The 20561-nt window shown below is 32.8% G+C and overlaps 9 protein-coding genes across 9 annotated transcripts; 5 read left to right on the top strand and 4 right to left on the bottom strand.

Moving 5' to 3' along the window:
* Positions 1–71: 71 nt before the first annotated feature.
* Positions 72–1025, bottom strand: PPN2 (putative serine/threonine-protein phosphatase; the record flags this gene model as incomplete). Its single annotated transcript, XM_041549768.1, has 1 exon — positions 72–1025. One exon carries the CDS (start codon positions 1023–1025, stop codon positions 72–74), a length of 954 nt encoding a protein of 317 aa, XP_041405702.1.
* Positions 1026–1979: 954 nt separating this feature from the next.
* Positions 1980–3746, bottom strand: MGS1 (ssDNA-dependent ATPase MGS1; the record flags this gene model as incomplete). The annotated part of the gene is made up of 1 exon (XM_041549767.1): positions 1980–3746. The coding sequence occupies one exon, from the start codon at positions 3744–3746 to the stop codon at positions 1980–1982; it is 1767 nt and encodes a 588-aa protein (XP_041405701.1).
* A 954-nt stretch (positions 3747–4700) lies between these two features.
* ALG9 (dolichyl-P-Man:Man(6)GlcNAc(2)-PP-dolichol alpha-1,2-mannosyltransferase) lies at positions 4701–6389 on the top strand (the record flags this gene model as incomplete). Its single annotated transcript, XM_041549766.1, has 1 exon — positions 4701–6389. One exon carries the CDS (start codon positions 4701–4703, stop codon positions 6387–6389), a length of 1689 nt encoding a protein of 562 aa, XP_041405700.1.
* Positions 6390–6759: 370 nt separating this feature from the next.
* Positions 6760–9330, top strand: POP1 (ribonuclease P/MRP protein subunit POP1; the record flags this gene model as incomplete). The annotated part of the gene is made up of 1 exon (XM_041549765.1): positions 6760–9330. The coding sequence occupies one exon, from the start codon at positions 6760–6762 to the stop codon at positions 9328–9330; it is 2571 nt and encodes an 856-aa protein (XP_041405699.1).
* A 1305-nt stretch (positions 9331–10635) lies between these two features.
* Positions 10636–11259, bottom strand: SSU72 (RNA polymerase II subunit A C-terminal domain phosphatase; the record flags this gene model as incomplete). The annotated part of the gene is made up of 1 exon (XM_041549764.1): positions 10636–11259. One exon carries the CDS (start codon positions 11257–11259, stop codon positions 10636–10638), a length of 624 nt encoding a protein of 207 aa, XP_041405698.1.
* Positions 11260–11789: 530 nt separating this feature from the next.
* Positions 11790–13202, bottom strand: ATG4 (cysteine protease ATG4; the record flags this gene model as incomplete). Its single annotated transcript, XM_041549763.1, has 1 exon — positions 11790–13202. One exon carries the CDS (start codon positions 13200–13202, stop codon positions 11790–11792), a length of 1413 nt encoding a protein of 470 aa, XP_041405697.1.
* A 627-nt stretch (positions 13203–13829) lies between these two features.
* SQS1 (Sqs1p) lies at positions 13830–16217 on the top strand (the record flags this gene model as incomplete). The annotated part of the gene is made up of 1 exon (XM_041549762.1): positions 13830–16217. The coding sequence occupies one exon, from the start codon at positions 13830–13832 to the stop codon at positions 16215–16217; it is 2388 nt and encodes a 795-aa protein (XP_041405696.1).
* Positions 16218–16685: 468 nt separating this feature from the next.
* On the top strand, positions 16686–18143 carry CNM67 (Cnm67p; the record flags this gene model as incomplete). The annotated part of the gene is made up of 1 exon (XM_041549761.1): positions 16686–18143. The coding sequence occupies one exon, from the start codon at positions 16686–16688 to the stop codon at positions 18141–18143; it is 1458 nt and encodes a 485-aa protein (XP_041405695.1).
* Positions 18144–18522: 379 nt separating this feature from the next.
* On the top strand, positions 18523–20487 carry JJJ1 (Jjj1p; the record flags this gene model as incomplete). Its single annotated transcript, XM_041549760.1, has 1 exon — positions 18523–20487. One exon carries the CDS (start codon positions 18523–18525, stop codon positions 20485–20487), a length of 1965 nt encoding a protein of 654 aa, XP_041405694.1.
* Between the last annotated feature and the right edge of the window lie 74 nt (positions 20488–20561).

The raw sequence follows: 20561 nt of genomic DNA, 5'->3' as shown, positions 1-20561 counted from the left end.
ACACTTTCCGCTATCAATCGTTACTATAAAGATATATATGTATATATATATCTTTCTATAAAATTAGTTGTTCATATACTAGAATGAGATTGCACTTGATGTAGAGTGGTAATATAATGTCCTTTAGCACTATCATAAGTATATTCTAATGCTGTCAATTGACCACCTTTCACACATGCAGAGTCTAAACCCTTTGTATGCTTCCTTATATTCAGACCTTTCTTAGCATCGTGACCATATAATACAGTAATATTATCGAATTTCTTATCACAATCATCCCATAATTTATACCATCTTTTACTATGTTCAACATCTTCTTCCTCTCTCGCACTCTTCGTCCAATCATGTTCATTAACATATTTCATATCAATTAATTCAACAATTGGTGGGATTTGGTTCTTTTCCATAAAATCACCTGGTAACATACCTGCATGAACAGCAAACAAAACTTCATTTGTTAATGTTAAATCAAATCTTAGAGTAACAGATCCTATTGAAGCCAAATGATGTAATCTTTCTGATCCCAATTTCTTAATTAATTCTTTATGAATCTTTTTTGGAGGTTTGAAAGTTTTAGGAGGGAATTGTTTATCTGTACTGAATAATAAATGATCGTTCCCTAATCCTAAATGTTCCTGAACATAAGCTAAAAATAATAATATTTCATGATTACCAAAGACAAATTTAATATTGTCTTGATGAGATACAATATAATCTACCACTTTTAAAGAATCTGGTCCCTTAACGAGAAAATCTCCTAATAATACAACTGTAGTATGTGTATCTAATTTACCAATTTTTGTATCTAACATATCTTTAAATTCGTCGAATTGTCCATGTATATCACCTATGAAAATCAATCTATCTTTTGGATCTGAGACCGTTATTACTTGAGGTAAAGTCGTCAGTATAGGTAGTAACATTGTTGCGCTTGGTAGTATATCTTCGTTAATAACGTTATAGGTGATGATCAGTATACTAGCTATTGATACTAATACTATGGGAAGTTTCCAATTATATTCCATAATCTATAAAACCACACAGAAATCTCAAAAAAAAAATAAAAAGAAATTACACTGAACCAAAACTTAAAAAGTGCAGTTCTTATATTTATATATAGGTCTCAAATTGGTACTCTACGTAATATTTTTTTATCCGATAGAGAGCCAATATAATAACAATAATTTTTACAATAATCTACTCTGTTTTATCAAATGCACAAAAATCATTCTCAAATACAAGGAATATTTTTAAAGAAAACGACAAACTCTATATTCTTATTTCTATTGTTCACTATATATAATAATAAATCTACTATTCTAAATAAACTTACAACCAATACAATTAATTTAATAATGGTAACCACGAGGTTGACAATCTTTATTATTGTTATTATAGCTTGAACTGGTTGCTTACAACAGTAAATATGAATATTAATTGAAAAATTACCGCAGCAACCCAAGAAAGACATCTTAATCCCATCGATGCTGTAAAAAAAAAATGCAACAATAACAAGAAATACTAAATTCCGTGATCGTCCCATTCAATAACTATAATAATAACTAGATCATTGAAAATATGTCGAGTGGAAGAGACTACGTACGCACATATTATTTCCCTGCGCGCTGTTTATTTATTTTTTGTGTTGCAAATTTCTCTTGAAGTTAAGTAATAATAAAGAAATAGTAGTGGTGTTGTAAGTACGACAATTAGTGGGGTCATCTATCTCTGACAGTGCAACAACCGTACCATAGGAAAGGTGGATAAGGCAGAGGTAGTAGAAAAACTGGGAAGGAACCAGAAATACTTAATCATAAAGAGAGGGTCTCTTCAACTCATCAAATTCATGAGTAAATGATGATATTCGTAGTATATGATCAATAATACACAACTCTATGCTAATAAATAAAAAATGAAGTAGACTGAAAGGTAAAATATACGTCTTTGATTCAGAATCACAAGAGTTCATGTTGCCATATCTATCTTCTTTCTAGATCTGGATCTCTCTTATTTCCAAAATTCTTCCCTGTCAAAAACTTTAATTCATTTCTATTTGGACATTTTTCCAATACTTCTTGAGGCCAGTATTGTTGTTTACATAACCCATCCTTATATTCAGGGTTATATTTATAACCTTCAGAATAACCTAAGTCCTCCATTAATTTTGTTGGTGCGTTTCTAATATGCATAGGGATTTCACTACTTGCTAAACCATACAAATTTTCACTCATCATCCCCTTCACTTTACTCCAAGCTCTATACAATTCAATAGACTTTGGAGCTCTTGCTAAACTCACACAACATTCTGCCAAGGCTAAATCGGCTTCAGGTAATCCTATCTTCATCACTGCATCATGCGCGGCCACAGCCAATAGTAACTGTGAAGGATCTCGAAGTCCTACATCTTCAGTGGCTACGCGAATCATACGTCTAGCAATATACAAAGGATCCTCTCCACCCTTGATCATTCGTGCTAAATAATATAATGATGCATTTTCATCACCACCTCTGATAGCTTTATGGAACGCAGATATCGTATCATAATGATTATCACCCTTTGGATCATAGTATGTGCTTAACCCATTAGAACTATTAGTCTTAATAATATCTCTAATTTCATCTACGGTCAAACTATCAGAATTGACTTCACCGGTTCTTGTCCAAATCTCAATCATCTCTAATAAATTTAATGTTCTACGTGTGTCACCCATTGATACATCTACCAAATATTCAAGACATGCTCTTGATAATTTTAAAGGTTTGTCTATGTTTAAAACCAATTTCCGACATTTATTTAATAATGCAATACCTCTTGATAAAACTATACATGATTCATTAAGAGTCAATTTCTGTAAGACAAACACATGACATCTACTTATTAAAGCATTATTAAGTTGAAAACTTGGGTTCTCAGTAGTGGCACCAATTAATACAACATCTCCATTTTCAACATGAGGTAACAGTAGATCTTGTTGAGATTTATTAAATCTGTGGATTTCATCAATAAATAATACTGTCCGTCTCTTTGTCAGTTGATATTCTTTTTTGGCTTTATCAAAAATAGACCTTAGTTCCTGAGTGTTAGCCTTAGTGGCACTTGTTTCTATCATATAATAATTATGAGCCGATTTTGAAAGTAGACGTGCCAAAGATGTCTTCCCAACACCAGGTGGACCCCATAATATCATCGATGGGATTGTATTTTCCTGGATATATTTATAGAGGGTTCCTGTAGTATGAGATAAGATATGTTGTTGCCCCACATATTCTCTTAATTCTTTAGGACGTAATCTTTCAGATAAAGGTAAATGAATATTTTTTTGTAAATACTTAATCTCTTGTTCCAATGATTTCTCTGGGATAGTCATGGATTTTATACTCTTAGGTTCCATTTTAATAGACTTGTTCGGACGGTTATTATCATCATCATCATCAATCATGGTATCCTTTGTATCATTAATATCGATTGCAGTTGATATCGATGTTCCAGAAGTAGATTGAGTGGACGGTAATTTACGTTTACCATTCAATATACTAGATAACGATCTCTCAGGCTTGATTAAGTCACTGTTAGCTCCACCACCATTACTAGTATCAGCTTTTACTTTGGAATGTTTTAGAGAACATTTATCTATATGAGAATTTATGTTCATATATAATATTGATTCAGAACATATAGGACACTTGATGATCTTAGTTTTCGATTGAGTTTCGTCATCTGTTGATTTCTTCTGAAAAAAGGACATTTCCCTCCTACAAGTTTTACAATATGATTCGTCCAGTAAAGAAATGTATGTCTTATCTTTATATAGTATATAAAAGGAGTATCAAGAAGAAGGGATTGAAATAAGCATGTTCTTCTTTGTTGTTGTTGTTGTTAACGTTAACGTTATTATTAATTTTATGATTGGCGTTCTCCGATGAGGAAGGACGTGTTCTACGAGAATTTATCTCGGGGAGAAATTAAAACCTTCGAATAATATTACATCATAACAGAGAGAAAGGAGTACTACTATTATCCAGTAGTGGTATCGCATTTGTCGATTAATTATTAATCGACATAAACAAGAACATCTGCATATATATATATATATATATACTTTTCAAGTAAGTGAATGAAATGTGCTAACCTTCTATCGTCCTCAACATCTGTAAAATAACTTTCTCATTTAACTTCAATCACATTGTGCAACAGAGAAGCACCGAAATACGATATCAAGCTTGTCACGTTTTGTCTTTTTTTCAGTTTGTTTGTGCTCGCGTTATATTATTTTTTGTTTTCAATGCGGTCGCTGTATTAACACAATGAAGGATGGATGGGGATAGCTTTGAGAATATTGCAATATGTGGGATATGGTATCTATGACAAGGGACGCAAAGGAAAGCGAAGTCTTAGTTCGCAAACGAGATACGAGATGGAATCAGGGAGTAAGAGGTGATGGAGGTTTTAAGTCACCATTACATAAAATAATTAGAACTAAAACGGTTTGTAATTGGAATTCGTTTCTATATCATTTTTACCATTGAAAAAGTGATTACCAAAATTATAATCCCATCTTGATTTTGATTAAATTTGAGACAATAAAGTCTTGAAAATTTTGTCTAAATAATTGAGATAGAGAACTATTCGTCTATCTTATAGAAAATTATCATTATTTCTGACCTTCCTTATTGCATACTATTAGATCAGTTAAGGAAATATGACTTGTAAGAAAGTATCCTTTCTACTGGTGACAATACTATTTGCATCACGTATCTTTTTACAACCAAAATATTCTTTGATTTCTGATTGTGATGAAACGTTTAATTATTGGGAACCTTTGAATTTTTTAGTTAGAGGCTTTGGCAAACAAACATGGGAATATTCACCTGAATATTCTATTAGATCATGGGCATTTCTATTACCATTCTACGCAATCATATATCCGTTTAATATGTTCACTGAAATGGAAAGTCTTTGGAATTTTTATATTACAAGAATTACTCTAGGTTTGTTATCATTTATTTTCGAAGTACAATTGCATAATGAAATCAAGAAATCTATGTCTCACAGAGTAGCTAATATATGGTTACTATTTCAAATTTTTAATCCAGGTTATTTCCATGCATCTGTCGAATTATTACCTTCTTCAGTTGCAATGATATTATATGTCGGATCAATTAAATACGCTCTACGTTATCTATCAACGAATAAGAGTTCTTCATTTACAATGAGTCTTACTTTTAACTTCATTGCAGGTATATTAGGCTGGCCATTCGTTTTAGTATTAAGTTTACCATTGTGTGCTCATTACGTGTTTTATAACCCTATGATAGTATCTATTAGAACTGCGTTTGATTGTATGTTGATGTTACTCTCAATTAGTGCTGTTGTTATTGGTATCGACTCTATGTTTTACGGTAAATTTGCATCTGTTTCATGGAATATTCTATTCTATAATGTATTGAACGCTGACGAAAACAGCGGTCCAAATATTTTCGGTGTAGAACCATGGTATTACTATTTATTGAACTTATTATTAAATTTCCCATTACCTGTATTAATATTCAGTGTTGTAGGGTTGACTCATACTCGATTGGCTCCATTATGGATCTCCTATATTATGTGGATGACCATATTTATTATGCAACCTCATAAAGAAGAAAGATTTTTGTATCCGATTTATGGTCTGATCTCGTTAAGTGCAGCTATTGGGTTTTCTAAAATATTGACATTTTCAAAATTGTTTAAAATATTGAAAAAAATACTTAAATCAATTATTATACTCGGGATAATCATCCAAGCATCATCCCGTATTATTGCCCTTATTGTTAACTATACGGCTCCATTAGATACATTCGCCGAACTATATAACATAAGTCCACGTGGAACAGACAGTATAGAACTTATCAACGTATGTGCTGGTCGTGAATGGTATCATTTCCCTTCATCGTTCCATTTACCTAATGGGTATCGTTTACAATTCATAAAATCTGGGTTTGATGGATTGCTACCTGGTAATTTCCCAGAATCTATCCCATTATTAGAAACCATTAGAACCATTCCCGAAGGGATGAACAATTTAAATAAGTTTGATTCTGGGAAGATTGTAGAGCTCGATGAATGTACATATATTGTGGATATGGTGGATGATGCTAATGAGGAAGTGGATGCATTTAATCCAATTGAAGAAATCCAAAACCAGAAGTGGAATCGCGTGTTCTGTAATCAAATCATTGATGTAGATCATTCCAAGATTTTAGGAAGAGCATTTTACATCCCACCTGTGATTGCTGATTTCATCAATAAACATTTCCCTTCATTGTGGAATAGAATGTATGGAGTTCAATTTACTGATTATTGTTTGTTTGAACGTGTTGAGAACACTCCAAGAAAGACAGATATATAATGACATCATTTTGTAAATATATAAATATAAATCCAAGTTTCAATTTTATTACCTTTATGAAACATTTGCTGGTATTCGAAAAGTATCAGAGATATTTTGACCCTTGTTAATTGTATTTTGTCTTCTTTTGGGTATCTGGTATTATTCAGCCTTTACCCAGTAAATTTCTATGAGAAGCAAACTTTTCTTTTTGTATACAGAAACTTCAACTAAGCGATGCATGGAATAGTGAAATAAATTTTTCATATAAATCAAAACAAGTATTGAATTTCATTCCTTCGCGATTATTTATATATATATTATACCATATTATCTGTCAACCTCCACTATTGCGGTTAAATCAAACATACATCTAATTCTATTACCAACCATGGCAATTCAGCCACCTGCAAGTAAGGGTGGGAAGAAGCAATACAATAAAAACCAAATTCAAAAGAGGCAAAGAATATATAATGCCAGAAGTATTCGGGCAGAAGCTGTAATTGTATCTTCGAGCAACAAGAGTATTGCTGCTGGGGATTTATCTGAATCGGGATCAATGTTGAATGTTGATCAATTTACCAATTCAAGACAATTTGAGATTAAAGAATTGCAATTGGCAATGCACAGATCGAAAGTCTCGGGATCTACTAGAGTGTTTCAAGATTTACCCAGGAGATTACGTAGAAGAACAGCCTCACATAACATTAAGAGGATTCCAAAAAGAATGCGTAATAGGGCCTTACGTGAAATGATGAAAAACGTTCAGGAGAAGACGGTATCAACATCTGCAAAGCCAAGACATGGTCTTACTGCGAAAGCCCTTTACAAAGCTAAAATGTCAATAAAATTATTAAGATTGGCTAGTAAATCCAAGTCTATGAAACTTGCTTTTCCTAATAACATTTCTGCAGCAAGGAGTCGTGTTAGACAAAAGATAAGAACTCTCAAAAAGTTGATTAAAGATGGCAAAGAAAACAAAAAATATATTAGAAAATTGAATAATGCAATGGGTAGTTACGATAACATTGGGATCAATAAATTAGCACCTATCCCTAAAGGTCGTCCAAAATACGTTAAAAGACAATTGAAGTTTACATGGTTACCGACACATGTCTGGAATGCCAAAAGATCGCATATGATTAAAAGATGGGGATATCAGATACCATGGTCAGCTACCCAGAAATGTTTTAAGATGGTCCACCGCATTGGTAGTAATGTAGCTACCTCCGACGGAACTTTATGTATGGATACTAGTTTCATGGGTACAATAATTATAAATGCTGATGAAGATAATTGTACATTTTTAAAGGAAACTATTTCAAAATTGACAAATTTCCGAGCCGTCAATTCCAAATATTATACATCCAAAAAGTTATTCCAAGGACTAATGTACAGTCCTATCGATGGTAATATTATTGGACCTAGTGAAGTTATTTGGGTGGATGAAGCATCTGTCATCCTAAGGTTACATCCAACCATATTCGGCATTATATTCAATTACTTATTGACCTTGACCAAAAAATTGAAGGTTCAAGATGCTAGGTTTTCTATTTCTAGTATCACAATAACGGGTGCAGAATCATTGGCATCATTAACAAGCATCCTAAGGAGTACATCCAAATCTGAATCCTTTGAACAACTAAAATTAGTATCCAAGGTTACAGACTATAAAGCCTTGCCACAAAACTTAAGTTTTGGTTTCACTACAATTGATCCACGTCATTTCGGATCTCCAAAAAAAATTAAAATGGTTAAAAATGCGTTAAGTATTGATAAGGTTATGGAACTACAAACCAATGTACCAAAAACTGAAATTCATAATGCATTATCTAAACTATTGTCCCAATCAGGGCGTATCGAATCTTATAAGAATCAATTGACAATAAAAGAATTAAATAGACGCCGCCGCCAGATGGTGAATAGTAATTCAAATATTTCTGACCATGGCATTATTCCATTCGAAAAGGATACTGATCCAGAGATTCCTATATATATCTATAAGAGAGAAGAGTCTAATGATTGGGTTATTATGTTACCTTGGTTCTGGCATTTACCATTGTGGTATCAACTGAATCGTATACCAAGAATGTACAATGTTGGTTTGAGACAATTTCAGCAATTACAATATGAAAATAATAAACTATATTTCCCTGACGATTATCCATTTACGGAGGCAGGTTTTGTAGAAAATACAGATTATAAGAAAGAGGCATCTCGAAGAAAATGGGAAGGGAAACCAAGTGGTAAAAGAGTAAACTTCTCGAAACTCAAAAATATTCATAGTACAGTTATTCCTTCGGTGAAGGGTGAAATTGGTGACTTCTTTTCTTGTGATTGGAGACTCCTACAAATATTACGGAATGGTATTTCACACCTTTTAAGCAAGGGAAATACATTGACCATGATCAATCCTAATAAGACAACTCGATTTGATCAAGGCGCAAATAGGTTAATTGAAGTTGTCAATGATCTCTTTGAACTCTTAAAAGATCTAGAGGTTGAAAAGTTAAACATACCTTGCTCTGCATTACCTATTTTATTGACAACAAAATTGGATACGGAAACAAAGAAGACTATTTCAACAAAAGAAGATGTTGCTAACGTTCCATTATCTGTTATGTCTGTACGTTGCAGATATGTAGAAAGAGGTCACATGAAGGATAACGCAAGGATATACGAAATTCCAAAAGAACAAGAAAATTATTGGAAAGATAAGAGAAATGGTATATTTAGAGCCGACGGTAAGCTATATCATGATGATGAGACACCATTGCCTGAAGTGTACAATCTAATCGGTTTTATTTCCAGTGGTGCATATGATTTGAGTATAGGTGGCAGTTCTGGTACTGGGTTTGTTGATCAGGGCACTCTTGTAAGTTCTAAAGATAAATTCGTACTGGTAAGAAATGTGGGATCTAACCAATATAGGTTGGCCCATTTAGATATGTTGATTATATAAATAAAGATATCAAAAATGCATAGCATACATATTAATTTCGACTAGCATTTATAGTAGGTTTTTGGATAATTACCAACTATATACATCGAACTAATTATATAACCCAACCTTTAGCTCCTCTTTATCATTTTTCGTGATCAAATCAGTATTTGTTTCTTAAAGTGTATGTTTATTTGTTTTGACTTGGTAGAATCCGCTGTTGAACCACGCAGCGAAACAAATTGTTTTAATGTCGTTTTCTTTTAAATTTTTTTCATTTGTTTTCCATGTATCTGGAAATTATATAAAAGGAGCGGAAATTAATAGTTTTATTGTTTATTTAATTTTTCGTTTCCAATCTTCTTCTTAACCAATTTCTTGTTTATAAATTATTTTTTTTTATTCTTGTTTTAAAACCCCATACTTACCTTAAGATGCCAAGGGAGATCAAGAAGTCCTTTTGGCCAAATATGCGCTTTCACTTCAGAGGGATGCTAGGCATTTAAATATATCGAAAGATATGTTTTTTAATTGATGTAAGTTCCCTGGTCACTCACACATACGATTGCGAAAGGTGTATTTGCTGACGTCTCGTTTCTTTACTTTTTCAATACTGGTATTATGTTAATTTCTTCGGAAGTACACCATTTTACTAGTATTGTCAAGTCCTTTTTTCCTTCTGCCTGGAGAAGTATGGTACCGAGTACAAATCGGTATTAAGGGAGTTGGGGTTCTTCAAAAACTACAGTTGGGGTTGAGAATTATCTATATTCAATAGTAATTTTTTATTTCATGGTAAGTGCTGATTTAAATTGTAGCCTAGTGTTACAATTCGAAGGTAGAGCACATTATTATGTTTAAATAATTACATATTGTTGTTCATAGAGTGTCACAAATTGACGGTTCGAGATACAATTGTTATTCTTCGGAGGTTTTTGATGTATCTTGATAGAGTCGGGTGGATCTTATAATTTTTGATTTTTTCTTTAATTTATTACTTTTCATTATGTTGTTAGGCCCAGTTGGGTTTTAGAACGAATGAGTGTAATATTTTTTTTATTATTATATAAAAATTCAATCATCATAACTATCAGGTGATAGTATTGTTTGAATTATTATATTCTTTGAAAAAAAGATTATGAAAGGATTAGGTGCCGTTAATGAAGTGGGGTGCAGATTCGTAAATCCTTTGTCCTGATATTTATTTTACAATTGATCAGTGTGTATATATAATGCCTTCATATTTCTTCCATTGTGTATAATTTCAGTTATATATGTATATATAACGAGAGCGTTATCTCGCATTAACTCAAAAGAAAAAGGTTATCAATAGTAAGCTGGTGAATAAAGACTTGGTAAGTTGGGGTATTTTTCTTGCCATTCGGTTAATATATCCATAATTGTATCCTCGAATGGTATCTCTTGCACACGACATTCCTCAACTTTTGAAGTTATTTTATCAGCTAATAGTAATATGGCCTTTGAACCACTCTTCGCGTTTTCATTATCATCCTTAATATCAACATTTATAACATGTACAAGTTTATTTTGAGTCCCACCTCTTTTCATCAAATCTTCACAGACTGAATCGAAACAACGTTCTTCACATGTAAATACAAAATCAAACGTCTGTGGGCCATTTTCTTGCCATTTTTCTGGAGCTTTCTTAATCTTTCTATTACGATCTAACATTTGTAATAACCCATTTGATTTGTAACGGTCTGCAGATTGCGAAAGTAAATCGTTGTATATATCATTATAAGGTGTACCAAATGGGTACACATTTGGTTTATCAATCGATAAACCAGGTAGTCTAACTGCAGAACCAGTACCAAATGAACTCACATTATACCCAGCCTCTTGAAGCACTCTGTGAGATTCCATAGATCTGTTGTTGTTAGATGCGCACACAGTACAAAATTTAATTGATAGATCCTGTTTCTCTGTCATTATTATTATTTCTGTATCGTTAATTAAAACGTCTTTACAAGTGGATATTGTTTTTACAAGATTCTTATATCTAAGATTAATAGGGTGGTATCTTAAAAAATGTTCTTTATTTATTAAACTGTCTTGAATTGGTTATATTGCAGACAGTAGAACATTCCATAAAAGGTTTATTGTTATATATGTGTTTGTCATTTCATTTTCACGAACAGCTCTTATTATAAATGTTTTTCCAGTTTGTCTTATTTTTTCTCTTTCAGATTTATTCGACGGTCAAAGAATTAGAAGACCGAACAAAGTCAGGGCAGTTCCAATAGTCTATTATTATTTTCATCGAGAGGCCTCATTCTGCAATTTTAGGTTAATAAAGAATTTAAAGAAATGTAAAGGGATGCAAATTGTTTTGTAGAATATATATGTGTACGTGACCTTATGTAGGAATATATACGATGGTTGTAATTGGTTGTTGTTACATGTATTATAGAACAACAACCTTATATATAAATGGAGAGAAAATTCAGTTCAGAATGCCTTCAGTTATTAGGAATATTTGTTGGTTTATTCTCAACAAGTACTGGTTCGATGTCATAAGGTATGTCTGATGTATCTTTGGAGCTATATTTATTCGGGAGAACCATTATATTCTGAGTCTTGTAATTGAGTTTTTCAAACGGCTCATCTCTCTGAACTGTGCTACAATTGTGTTCATCGACTAAAGGTTCAATAACCACATAATCATTTCGTGAAATGTTGTGTGAATCGTTGGCTTTGTTTGATTCATGGGATTCCATACTACTAATATCAAACTCATCAAATTTCCCCTCAATATCGCTGTAATGGTTTTGTTGAACATTAATTATTTGAAGTTTATCACATTGTAACCTAAAATCTTCCCAATCTTGTTTGCCATTTAAGAATATTCCAATAAGCATGGAAGGATCAATATCTGTAATATTTAATCTTCCATAGTTTGTGGAATTGCAAGTTGAATATACCGATTCTTCTAAGCAAGGTTGCGGATAATGAGGATCGAAATACAGTAGTTCGTTTCCTTGATATCCAAAGAAATATAATGAAGATGATGGTCGACCACCTGCAATTCCTACCGAATATTTTGAATTTAACAATTTAAAGATATCATCTGTATAGCCCATATTGATATTGTTTATCCCCAATTTCACTCCTAGTAGCAATAATATCTTACTATTTTCCTTATGTTCGAAAATTGTATATAGTTCATCGTCAAATATATCACCAGAAGAAACGGATATAACACAACCATCGATTCCGCATTCTGGGAACTCTTCAATTAAATTTTTAATACTAGTAGAAGTTGCAGCTGGGCCAAACCACTCACCAGGTTTCATATTACTATATGCTACGCCTTTTTGAACAAATTTATGAAGGGAAAATGGAGCCTCAGTTTTGTCCTCAAACCATCCTATTATTTTATTACGTATCTTTGATTGTCTATCACTGATTGTATCTTTCCCGTGATTATAATTTCTTCCAAGGTTAGCATCTTGAAGTGCATTTCCCACTAAACTTTGGCCAGTTCTTATCATACACCCCCAACCTATATCAGTTGTGAAACAATCGGGGTTCGAAACTACATTTTCGATCGAATTCAAAGGATTATCTCGGAGAAATCGTTGGAAATTCAGTGGAGATGGTCCATTATCTGCTCTCTGGATAGGGGGAAATCTAGTTCTATAAGTGAAATGTAATTTATAAGAGAGATCATTTAAGAAGGTTATATTTTCTTGAGAAGGTCTAATAAATAAAGAGGAAAAGAATCGTTGGGCAGCAACTATCTCGGTATCATCCTCAAGAGATGAAACTTTTCCTTTATAAGATTTCCCAAGTAATATTATATCTGGTAAATCATCCTTTTCTTGTATCTGCGATGTCTCAGTATCTGGAATAAATTTATTCACTAGATTCATCTAATAGTTGTATATGAGGGTGTAAATGGAGGGCGATGTATCCACTTATAATTTCAAGTATTGTTTTTTTGCTCAAAGTGATTATAATTAATCTATTTTCAGTTATCTATAATCAAATATTAATACTAAAATTGAATCGTGTGGAAACTTTTAGTTAATCCTGCTGAACTTTCTACTTTCTTGAATAAAAGATACTGGATTATAAAATTGCTTAGAAAGTTTGTGTAATATAAATAAATTTAATGTAATGTCAGAATAAAGAACTGATATTGTTGCTATAATTTTGGTTTGAATAAATTTGAGCTGGGTCTAACAAAAAATTTATATAAATGGTTACGGGATATCTAGCTTCCTCTTTATTTATATTTAATTAAAACTAAACTTGATATCATTTCTATATTTGTAATATTGATAAAACCCTTTAATTAGTATCACTTAATTTTTTTTGTAGCAAATGAAGAGCGATGCGCATGAAGTTTATCTAATATTAAATAAATATATATCTATCAGCCACTGTCGCACGTTTATAAACATCCAGGGAAGTGATCTTTCAAGTACACTATCTAGTATTTCACTCAATATTAATACTCATATATTGATATTAGACATTTTAATACCCAGTAAAATATGGCTAAAAGACATAAGCATTATACTGGTACAAGAAAGAAACGCTCGAACGGTAGTGGCGGTTCACGTGGGAAGGTTAACCATAAAATGAAACATCTACGAAAACGTCAACAATCAGATCAACAAGGACAAAAGAATGATGTTGTAAATAATTGGTTTAACTCCTCGCTTCCGATGGGAAATGGTGATTTATCACTAGGTATGGAATCTTCCGATATGAACTATTCCAATCCAGGTAGAGCAGTTATATCTGCTCAAAATGTGGAAGATTATTATTTCGGTAGAAGAAAGGAAAAATCAATGAAACAAGGTGGGTTCAGATTAGGTAGAAGAAACAACACATCAAATGATTTTAGTTTTGCTAATTCATCGTTTAGAAAGAGACCGATGGTCTTTGTTAAAGCTGCAGAGGTGTATGATCCATCACATGATTTAATTTTACAATTGACTAAGAACCAAGAACGTAGAAGTTCATTAACACAAAGTTCACCCCTTCGTGATATTGAGTTCAGTGATGGTAAAGATGAACAGTATAGTGATTTCGAGAGTTCTGATGAGAGTGATAGAATATCGCATGTCTCGGGTCATCCCGAAAAGTATGTTTCTGAACAATATGATATCACAGATAGTGAAAGTTTAGATACTGAAACAAGCGAATCGGATGATGATGTAATTGTTGAAAATAATGAATATGAAGCTTCTTCTTCTGGTAATAATGCTGACAAAATGACCAACCTTACAAACGAGGAACTATTCTTTGTTGATGATTCTGGTTATTCTGACAACAACAGGCCTGTTGTAAAAAACGTTCATATTCCATTAAAGGATACAACAGGATCACTACCTAAAAATGTTCCTGATCTAGAATTTGATCCGTCTCTAGTTATTGGTAAAGTTGAAATTCCATTAGAAGAAACTGAAAACGGTGAGGTTGTTGCAGATTTGACACATGCACCCTACAGAAACTATATTAAGAATATTCTAAATAATACTAAAGCCGAAATTGATACTGACACTGATGATGGTAATAGTTCTGATGATAATGATAATTATGATACTGATGAGATATATAATATTGGAGACGATACACATGATAACAATACATTATCAGAACCATTTTCTGAAAGTCTTGTTGACTCAGATGTGCAGTTATCAGAAGAGATAAAGATATTGGAACTTGGAAATAGTACAGATGGAACTGACGAGGAGAAATTACAGGAACCAGAATTTGGTTTCCTTGAAGATGATTATGTGGTAAATACATCAGACGTTCATATTACTAATATTAGACTTGGGTTTAATGAAAATTCGTATTTTTTAACATGCTATAGATTGTTTGGTGATTATGAAGCCAGATGGATTTCTCAGGATATTTTCACAGATTTTATCCTGGAGGATTTAGGTCTCCCAGAAACTCGTTTAGAAGCATATTTAAAACACGTTAAAGATTCTTTAATACCAAAAGAGGAACCGCCAGAACCTACCTATTCAGATATTCCCTTTTCAGATTCTAGTGAAGAAGAAGAAGATATTATTAATAATCTCCATAATGACGATGATGATATCACTCTTATGGAAGACATGAATGAAGGTTTAGATGATTTAGTTAATTATACGTTGAAATATAGTAAAGACCGTACGCGTGATTTTGAGACAAGAACTCCTTTGATGACTGGGAAGGGTAAAAAGAAGAAGCTTTTGATTGATGACTCATTATCTCTTGATACCGAGACGATATTTTCATTGCAAAATAAGCTGTCCAATAGATTAGGTAGAAAAGCAGACAAAAGGAGGACTAAAGAAGATTTTATAAATGAGGAGAATAAACATTCTAGCGATTTGTTTAAAAAGTACCCTTACGGATTACATATTCAAAATATGAAAGATGAATTCGAAGAATATTATTCCAATAATAAAGATAGATTGATTTTCCCTCCTTTAGATCCTCATGGTAACAAGACGTTGATGAAGTTTGCTAAACATTACTACATGAAGACTAACAAAGCAGGGAAGGGCATTCATACACATATGATGATTGAGAAAACCAAAAAGACTAGAAGAGCTATTCCAAATTATGGTCTGATATCACAACTCTTGAAACAACGCCCTGTTTTCATGAGAATTGATGTGAAGAGGGTACAGGAGGACTTTGTAAAGACTGAAAGGGTCAAAATAAAGAGCAAATTCCACGTCACAGAAGGTGAAATTGTTGGTGAAAACGCTCCCGAAATTGGCCAAGACAATATCGGTAGAAGAATGCTTGAAAAGTTAGGTTGGAATAGCGGTGAAGGTCTGGGAACTACAAGTAATAAGGGTATTAGTGAACCATTGTTTGCTCGTGTTAAAAAGGGCAAAGCTGGTCTTCGTCTGTCGGATGATAAGAAGTAGATATTTAGGTTCTATATTATGTAATGCACCATGTATATATATATATACTTTATTAAATCATTTTAGCAAGCCAATTTTCGAAGTGTTACAGCAACTATATAATAGGCGTAAATCAGTTTCAAATAAAAACTCACATTGATTCTGTCAATATTAACTTTTGATATGACTGCCACAAAGACTCGAATGGGGGGATAACCGAGATACATTTTTGTAAAGGAAACAATCGAAACTGCTCGAAAAAGTTAAGAACGCGAAAAGCCGTTTATCCCAAAACAATATGTCTCAGAAGAGTAAACATGAAACTGTTTTCACAACAAAGTTGAAGAGGTTAAAGACCGTATAATAGTAAGAGCAAAGATACACCTTACTTTTTTACATTTAGAAACAACTGGTATTCTTTTAATAAAGATTGCTTATACCTGCAGATAAATCAATTATTTTTTAATAACATATATAGTTTCATCGAAGATGGGAAATGATATGAAGTCACAAATACTGGCAGCGGCTCAAATACTAGATGCAGATAGCAATGATAGAGCAAATGCAACTACTACCTCGACGTATCACACAGATAATATGAATGGTTTAGCAATTAGTTCAGATAATCAAGATAGGCTCTCAGATCATAGCATGGGGAAAGAGCAATTCAGTGATGAAATCAATCCTACAAGATACAATCAATCAACTCCCAAGCACGAACAGAATAATAATCCGTCAGTCCGTGGATTGGATGGCAATACGGTAAGAGGTAATGGGCCAGATAAATCTGCTTCCAATATGGAAACCATTAAAAATAAAATTAGTAATCTACAAGATGAGTTGAATGCAAAGGATAGCTTAATTAGAAAAATTAATGAGGAAAAACAACAGCAAACAGAAGCATTTGATGAATTGAAAGATATTTTAGAATCAAACAATAAAGAAATACTTGAACTAAAACAAAAACTAATGGATAAAGAAGAAGAGTCAAAAGAGGTAAAAGATAATAATTCCAATATCCAAAATGAGGTGATTAAACTAAAACAAGATAACGTTAATTTTAGTAAATATATATCTCAACTTAAATTTTCAGATATTCCTATTGGGCGAATGATAACAAAGAGTTATAAATCATTCGAACAAAATGAAAATACGTACAGCCTACAGTTATCCAACATATTAATAAATGAAGGAATTGATATTGAAGAACATATATTCAAAGATAGAAAGACTTTTTCCTCAATGCTAGGTAATGGTTTGGACCGAATTGCAGAAACTTTAAAAGAATTGAGGTTGGAAGATTCGGCTGAAATCCAACATACTCTTACGGGTATGGAAAATATTAAAGAAAATATAAAATCGTCAAATACCTCAACTCAGACATTCCTGGAAAATATCAAACTAGAATTTTCAAAAGAAGTAGAAATATTTGAGAAACTTTTAAATCAGAAGGACCTGAAAATAGAAGAGCTTTCATCCCTGAACAAGGATAAAGATGTACTTTATGAAAACCTGGAAAAGACGTACCGAGCAATAAGAGGAAATGTAGATGATTCTTTGAAATACGAGGACGTTAAGAGTGCAGACGTTACTAAGGTCGTCTATGATTCTCTAGAGTTACAAAAAATTGATACTTTAGACCTAGTAACTTTACAGAACGAGTTAAAGAAGGTTTGTGTGGGGATACAGACACCATTCAATAAGATACAGAGAAAGGTCATCTTGGCAAATGTATTAATAAAGAATGAGCTCGTGCATGCCTTAAATTTTATAAATTTACTCTATTTTAAACTTCACGGAGATAACCTGGACTTCCACGAGCTAGAAAATACAGCATATAGGCAGTATCTTAAGATTCGTGATGTCGATAATGTTCAGCATCCCCTGAAGCGTATTTTAGATGAACTGTATCAACATATTTTGCTTGAAATGGTATCCGATGTTTAGCTTTATTTTGTAATAATGTGTAATGAATAATTAATAAGAAACCCCCAACAATAAATAATGCGTCGCCATTGATCGATATATATATATATGTCTACTTAAGAGAAGAGAGCTTCTCTTTTGCTGTTATGCCCAATGTTTGTATTGCAAGAGGTATCTTCTTACCTCATCGACTATTTTTATTAATTTCTTTGGGCGATGTACAACAATGTCTGAGCGTAGTTAAAAGATAAATATTTTTTCACAATAAAAATTATGAACACATCTGCTTATATTTATTTCACTATAAGATGTGAAATAATCATGTAAAAAGGCTTAATGATAAACACTCAAAACCTGCTAGTAGTTTAGGAGAACATTGCGTTAATTACCCAACAGAATTATGAAGACCTGCTACTATGTGTTATTAGATGTCGATAACAATGCTTCAGATGCAGAGTTGAAAAAGGCTTACCGTAAAAAGGCATTACAATATCACCCTGACAAAAATCCAGATCGTGTTGAAGAAGCCACAGATATATTTGCCTCAATAAGAGCTGCTTATGAGGTTTTGTCTGATCCACAAGAAAGGGCTTGGTATGATTCTCATAGAGAGCAAATATTGAGTGATAGTCCCATCGGTACCGCAGATGATAATTACGAAGAATATGAAGTGGATTCGTCGGTTACTGGTATTACTACAGAGGAGCTGCTGATTTTCTTTAACTCTTCGTTATATACCAAAATAGATAACTCACCTGCTGGGCTATATCAAATTGCAGGTAAAATATTTGCTAAATTAGCTAAGGATGAAGTATTGAATGGCAGACGACTGGGTCTGGATAAATTTTCAAAATATGAGGATGATCATTTTGAAGGTGATATATCCAAAACAGGGTACTTAAGAAGTGTTGATAATCGTGGATTTAACCTAACAAATGAAAAGTATATCTTCCCAATGTTTGGGTACTCGACTACAAATTATGAATATCTTAAAATTTTCTACAAAAAATGGGCAAGTTTCAATACTTTGAAGAGTTTTAGTTGGAAAGATGAATTTATGTACTCCAGAAGCTATGATAGACGAACTAAAAGAGAAATTAATAAAAGAAATGAAAAATCAAGAATGCAGGCGAGAAATGAATATAACAAAACTGTTAAACGTTTTGTTACTTTCATTAAGAAGCTAGACAAAAGGATGAAAATAGGTGCGAAATTAGAACAAGAGGCCAAGAAAAATTCTGCACAACAAAATAAAGAAAAAATGAAAAGTAATAATTTCAGTAATTCTTTGAATACTAACGTTCCAGAATTCCAGCCCCAAAGTTGGCAATCCGTAGACGAACCTGATTGGGACAAAGTTCAACAGAGTTATGAAAAAGAATTGAACGCGGAATATAATAATGGTAATGATCTGGATGATGAAGATGAATTTAAAAGTTACCAGCATGCGAAAAATGTTCCTCAAACTAATGTCGATAAAAAGGAGGAGGATGGTGATGAGGAAGTGGAAGAAGTGCTTGTATATGAATGTTTTATATGTAATAAAACATTTAAATCAGAGAAGCAATTAGAGAATCACACAGAGACGAAGGTTCATAAGAAAAATGTTAGAAAAATTCAATGGGAGATGAAGAAGGAGAGTTTAGCACTCGGTCTTGATGGAGTTTCTGATTTCGATGATTTCGATTCTGCAGAAAGTGAGATTGATGATGATCTTGAAAATTCAAAACCTGATGGGGCTAAGGAGCATGTATTTGAAGCGATCAATATTGAAGCATTGAATGATGAAATTGCCGATCTTGAAAGACAATTAGCTAACCATGATTTGTTAGATGGCAATGACTCTGACGAACTGAATGAATTGGATATAATTATAGAAGATGTTTATGAGCCAGTAATTAATGATGTGAAACTACTGTCTGATTCAGAGGATTCTGATACTGAATCTGAAGAGACCGAAAGTATTGATGATGGTATCGATATACGGAATGAAGAACTAGAAAAGTTACTCGCTTCTCTGAATGGAGAAACTCTTGGATCCGATGTCAAAGATAGTGAGAGTGACGATAACGATTGGAGTACAAATAATAAGAAAAGGACAAAGGGTAAAAGCAAAAACAATAACAAGGCAAAATCCAAGAAATCTGGATCAAATTCAAAGGAGTCCACTCCATCAGTTTCGAAGTTTGCAGATGAGGCTATTGATCCCGAAACCATAGTCGATTGTGCCACGTGTGGCGCATCATTTGATAGTCGTAATAAATTATTCATGCATGTGAAGCAATCTGGACATGCAGCCCCACCAAGTAAAATCAAGACGAACGTAAAAGTATCCCAGAAGAGGAAGAAAAAGAACAAAAATTAGAATAGTATTTACTACCCAAATTTAATACTCATTTTAAATTGTGTGCTACATCAAAAAGATATTTTGGACCTCAT

This window comes from Maudiozyma barnettii, assembly GCF_903064755.1.
Source record: "Maudiozyma barnettii strain CLIB 1767 genome assembly, contig: KABA2_03, whole genome shotgun sequence".
Taxonomy (NCBI): domain Eukaryota; kingdom Fungi; phylum Ascomycota; class Saccharomycetes; order Saccharomycetales; family Saccharomycetaceae; genus Maudiozyma; species Maudiozyma barnettii.
Note: the sequence above shows the minus strand (reverse complement) of the source record. Positions and strands in the feature narration are given on the sequence as shown.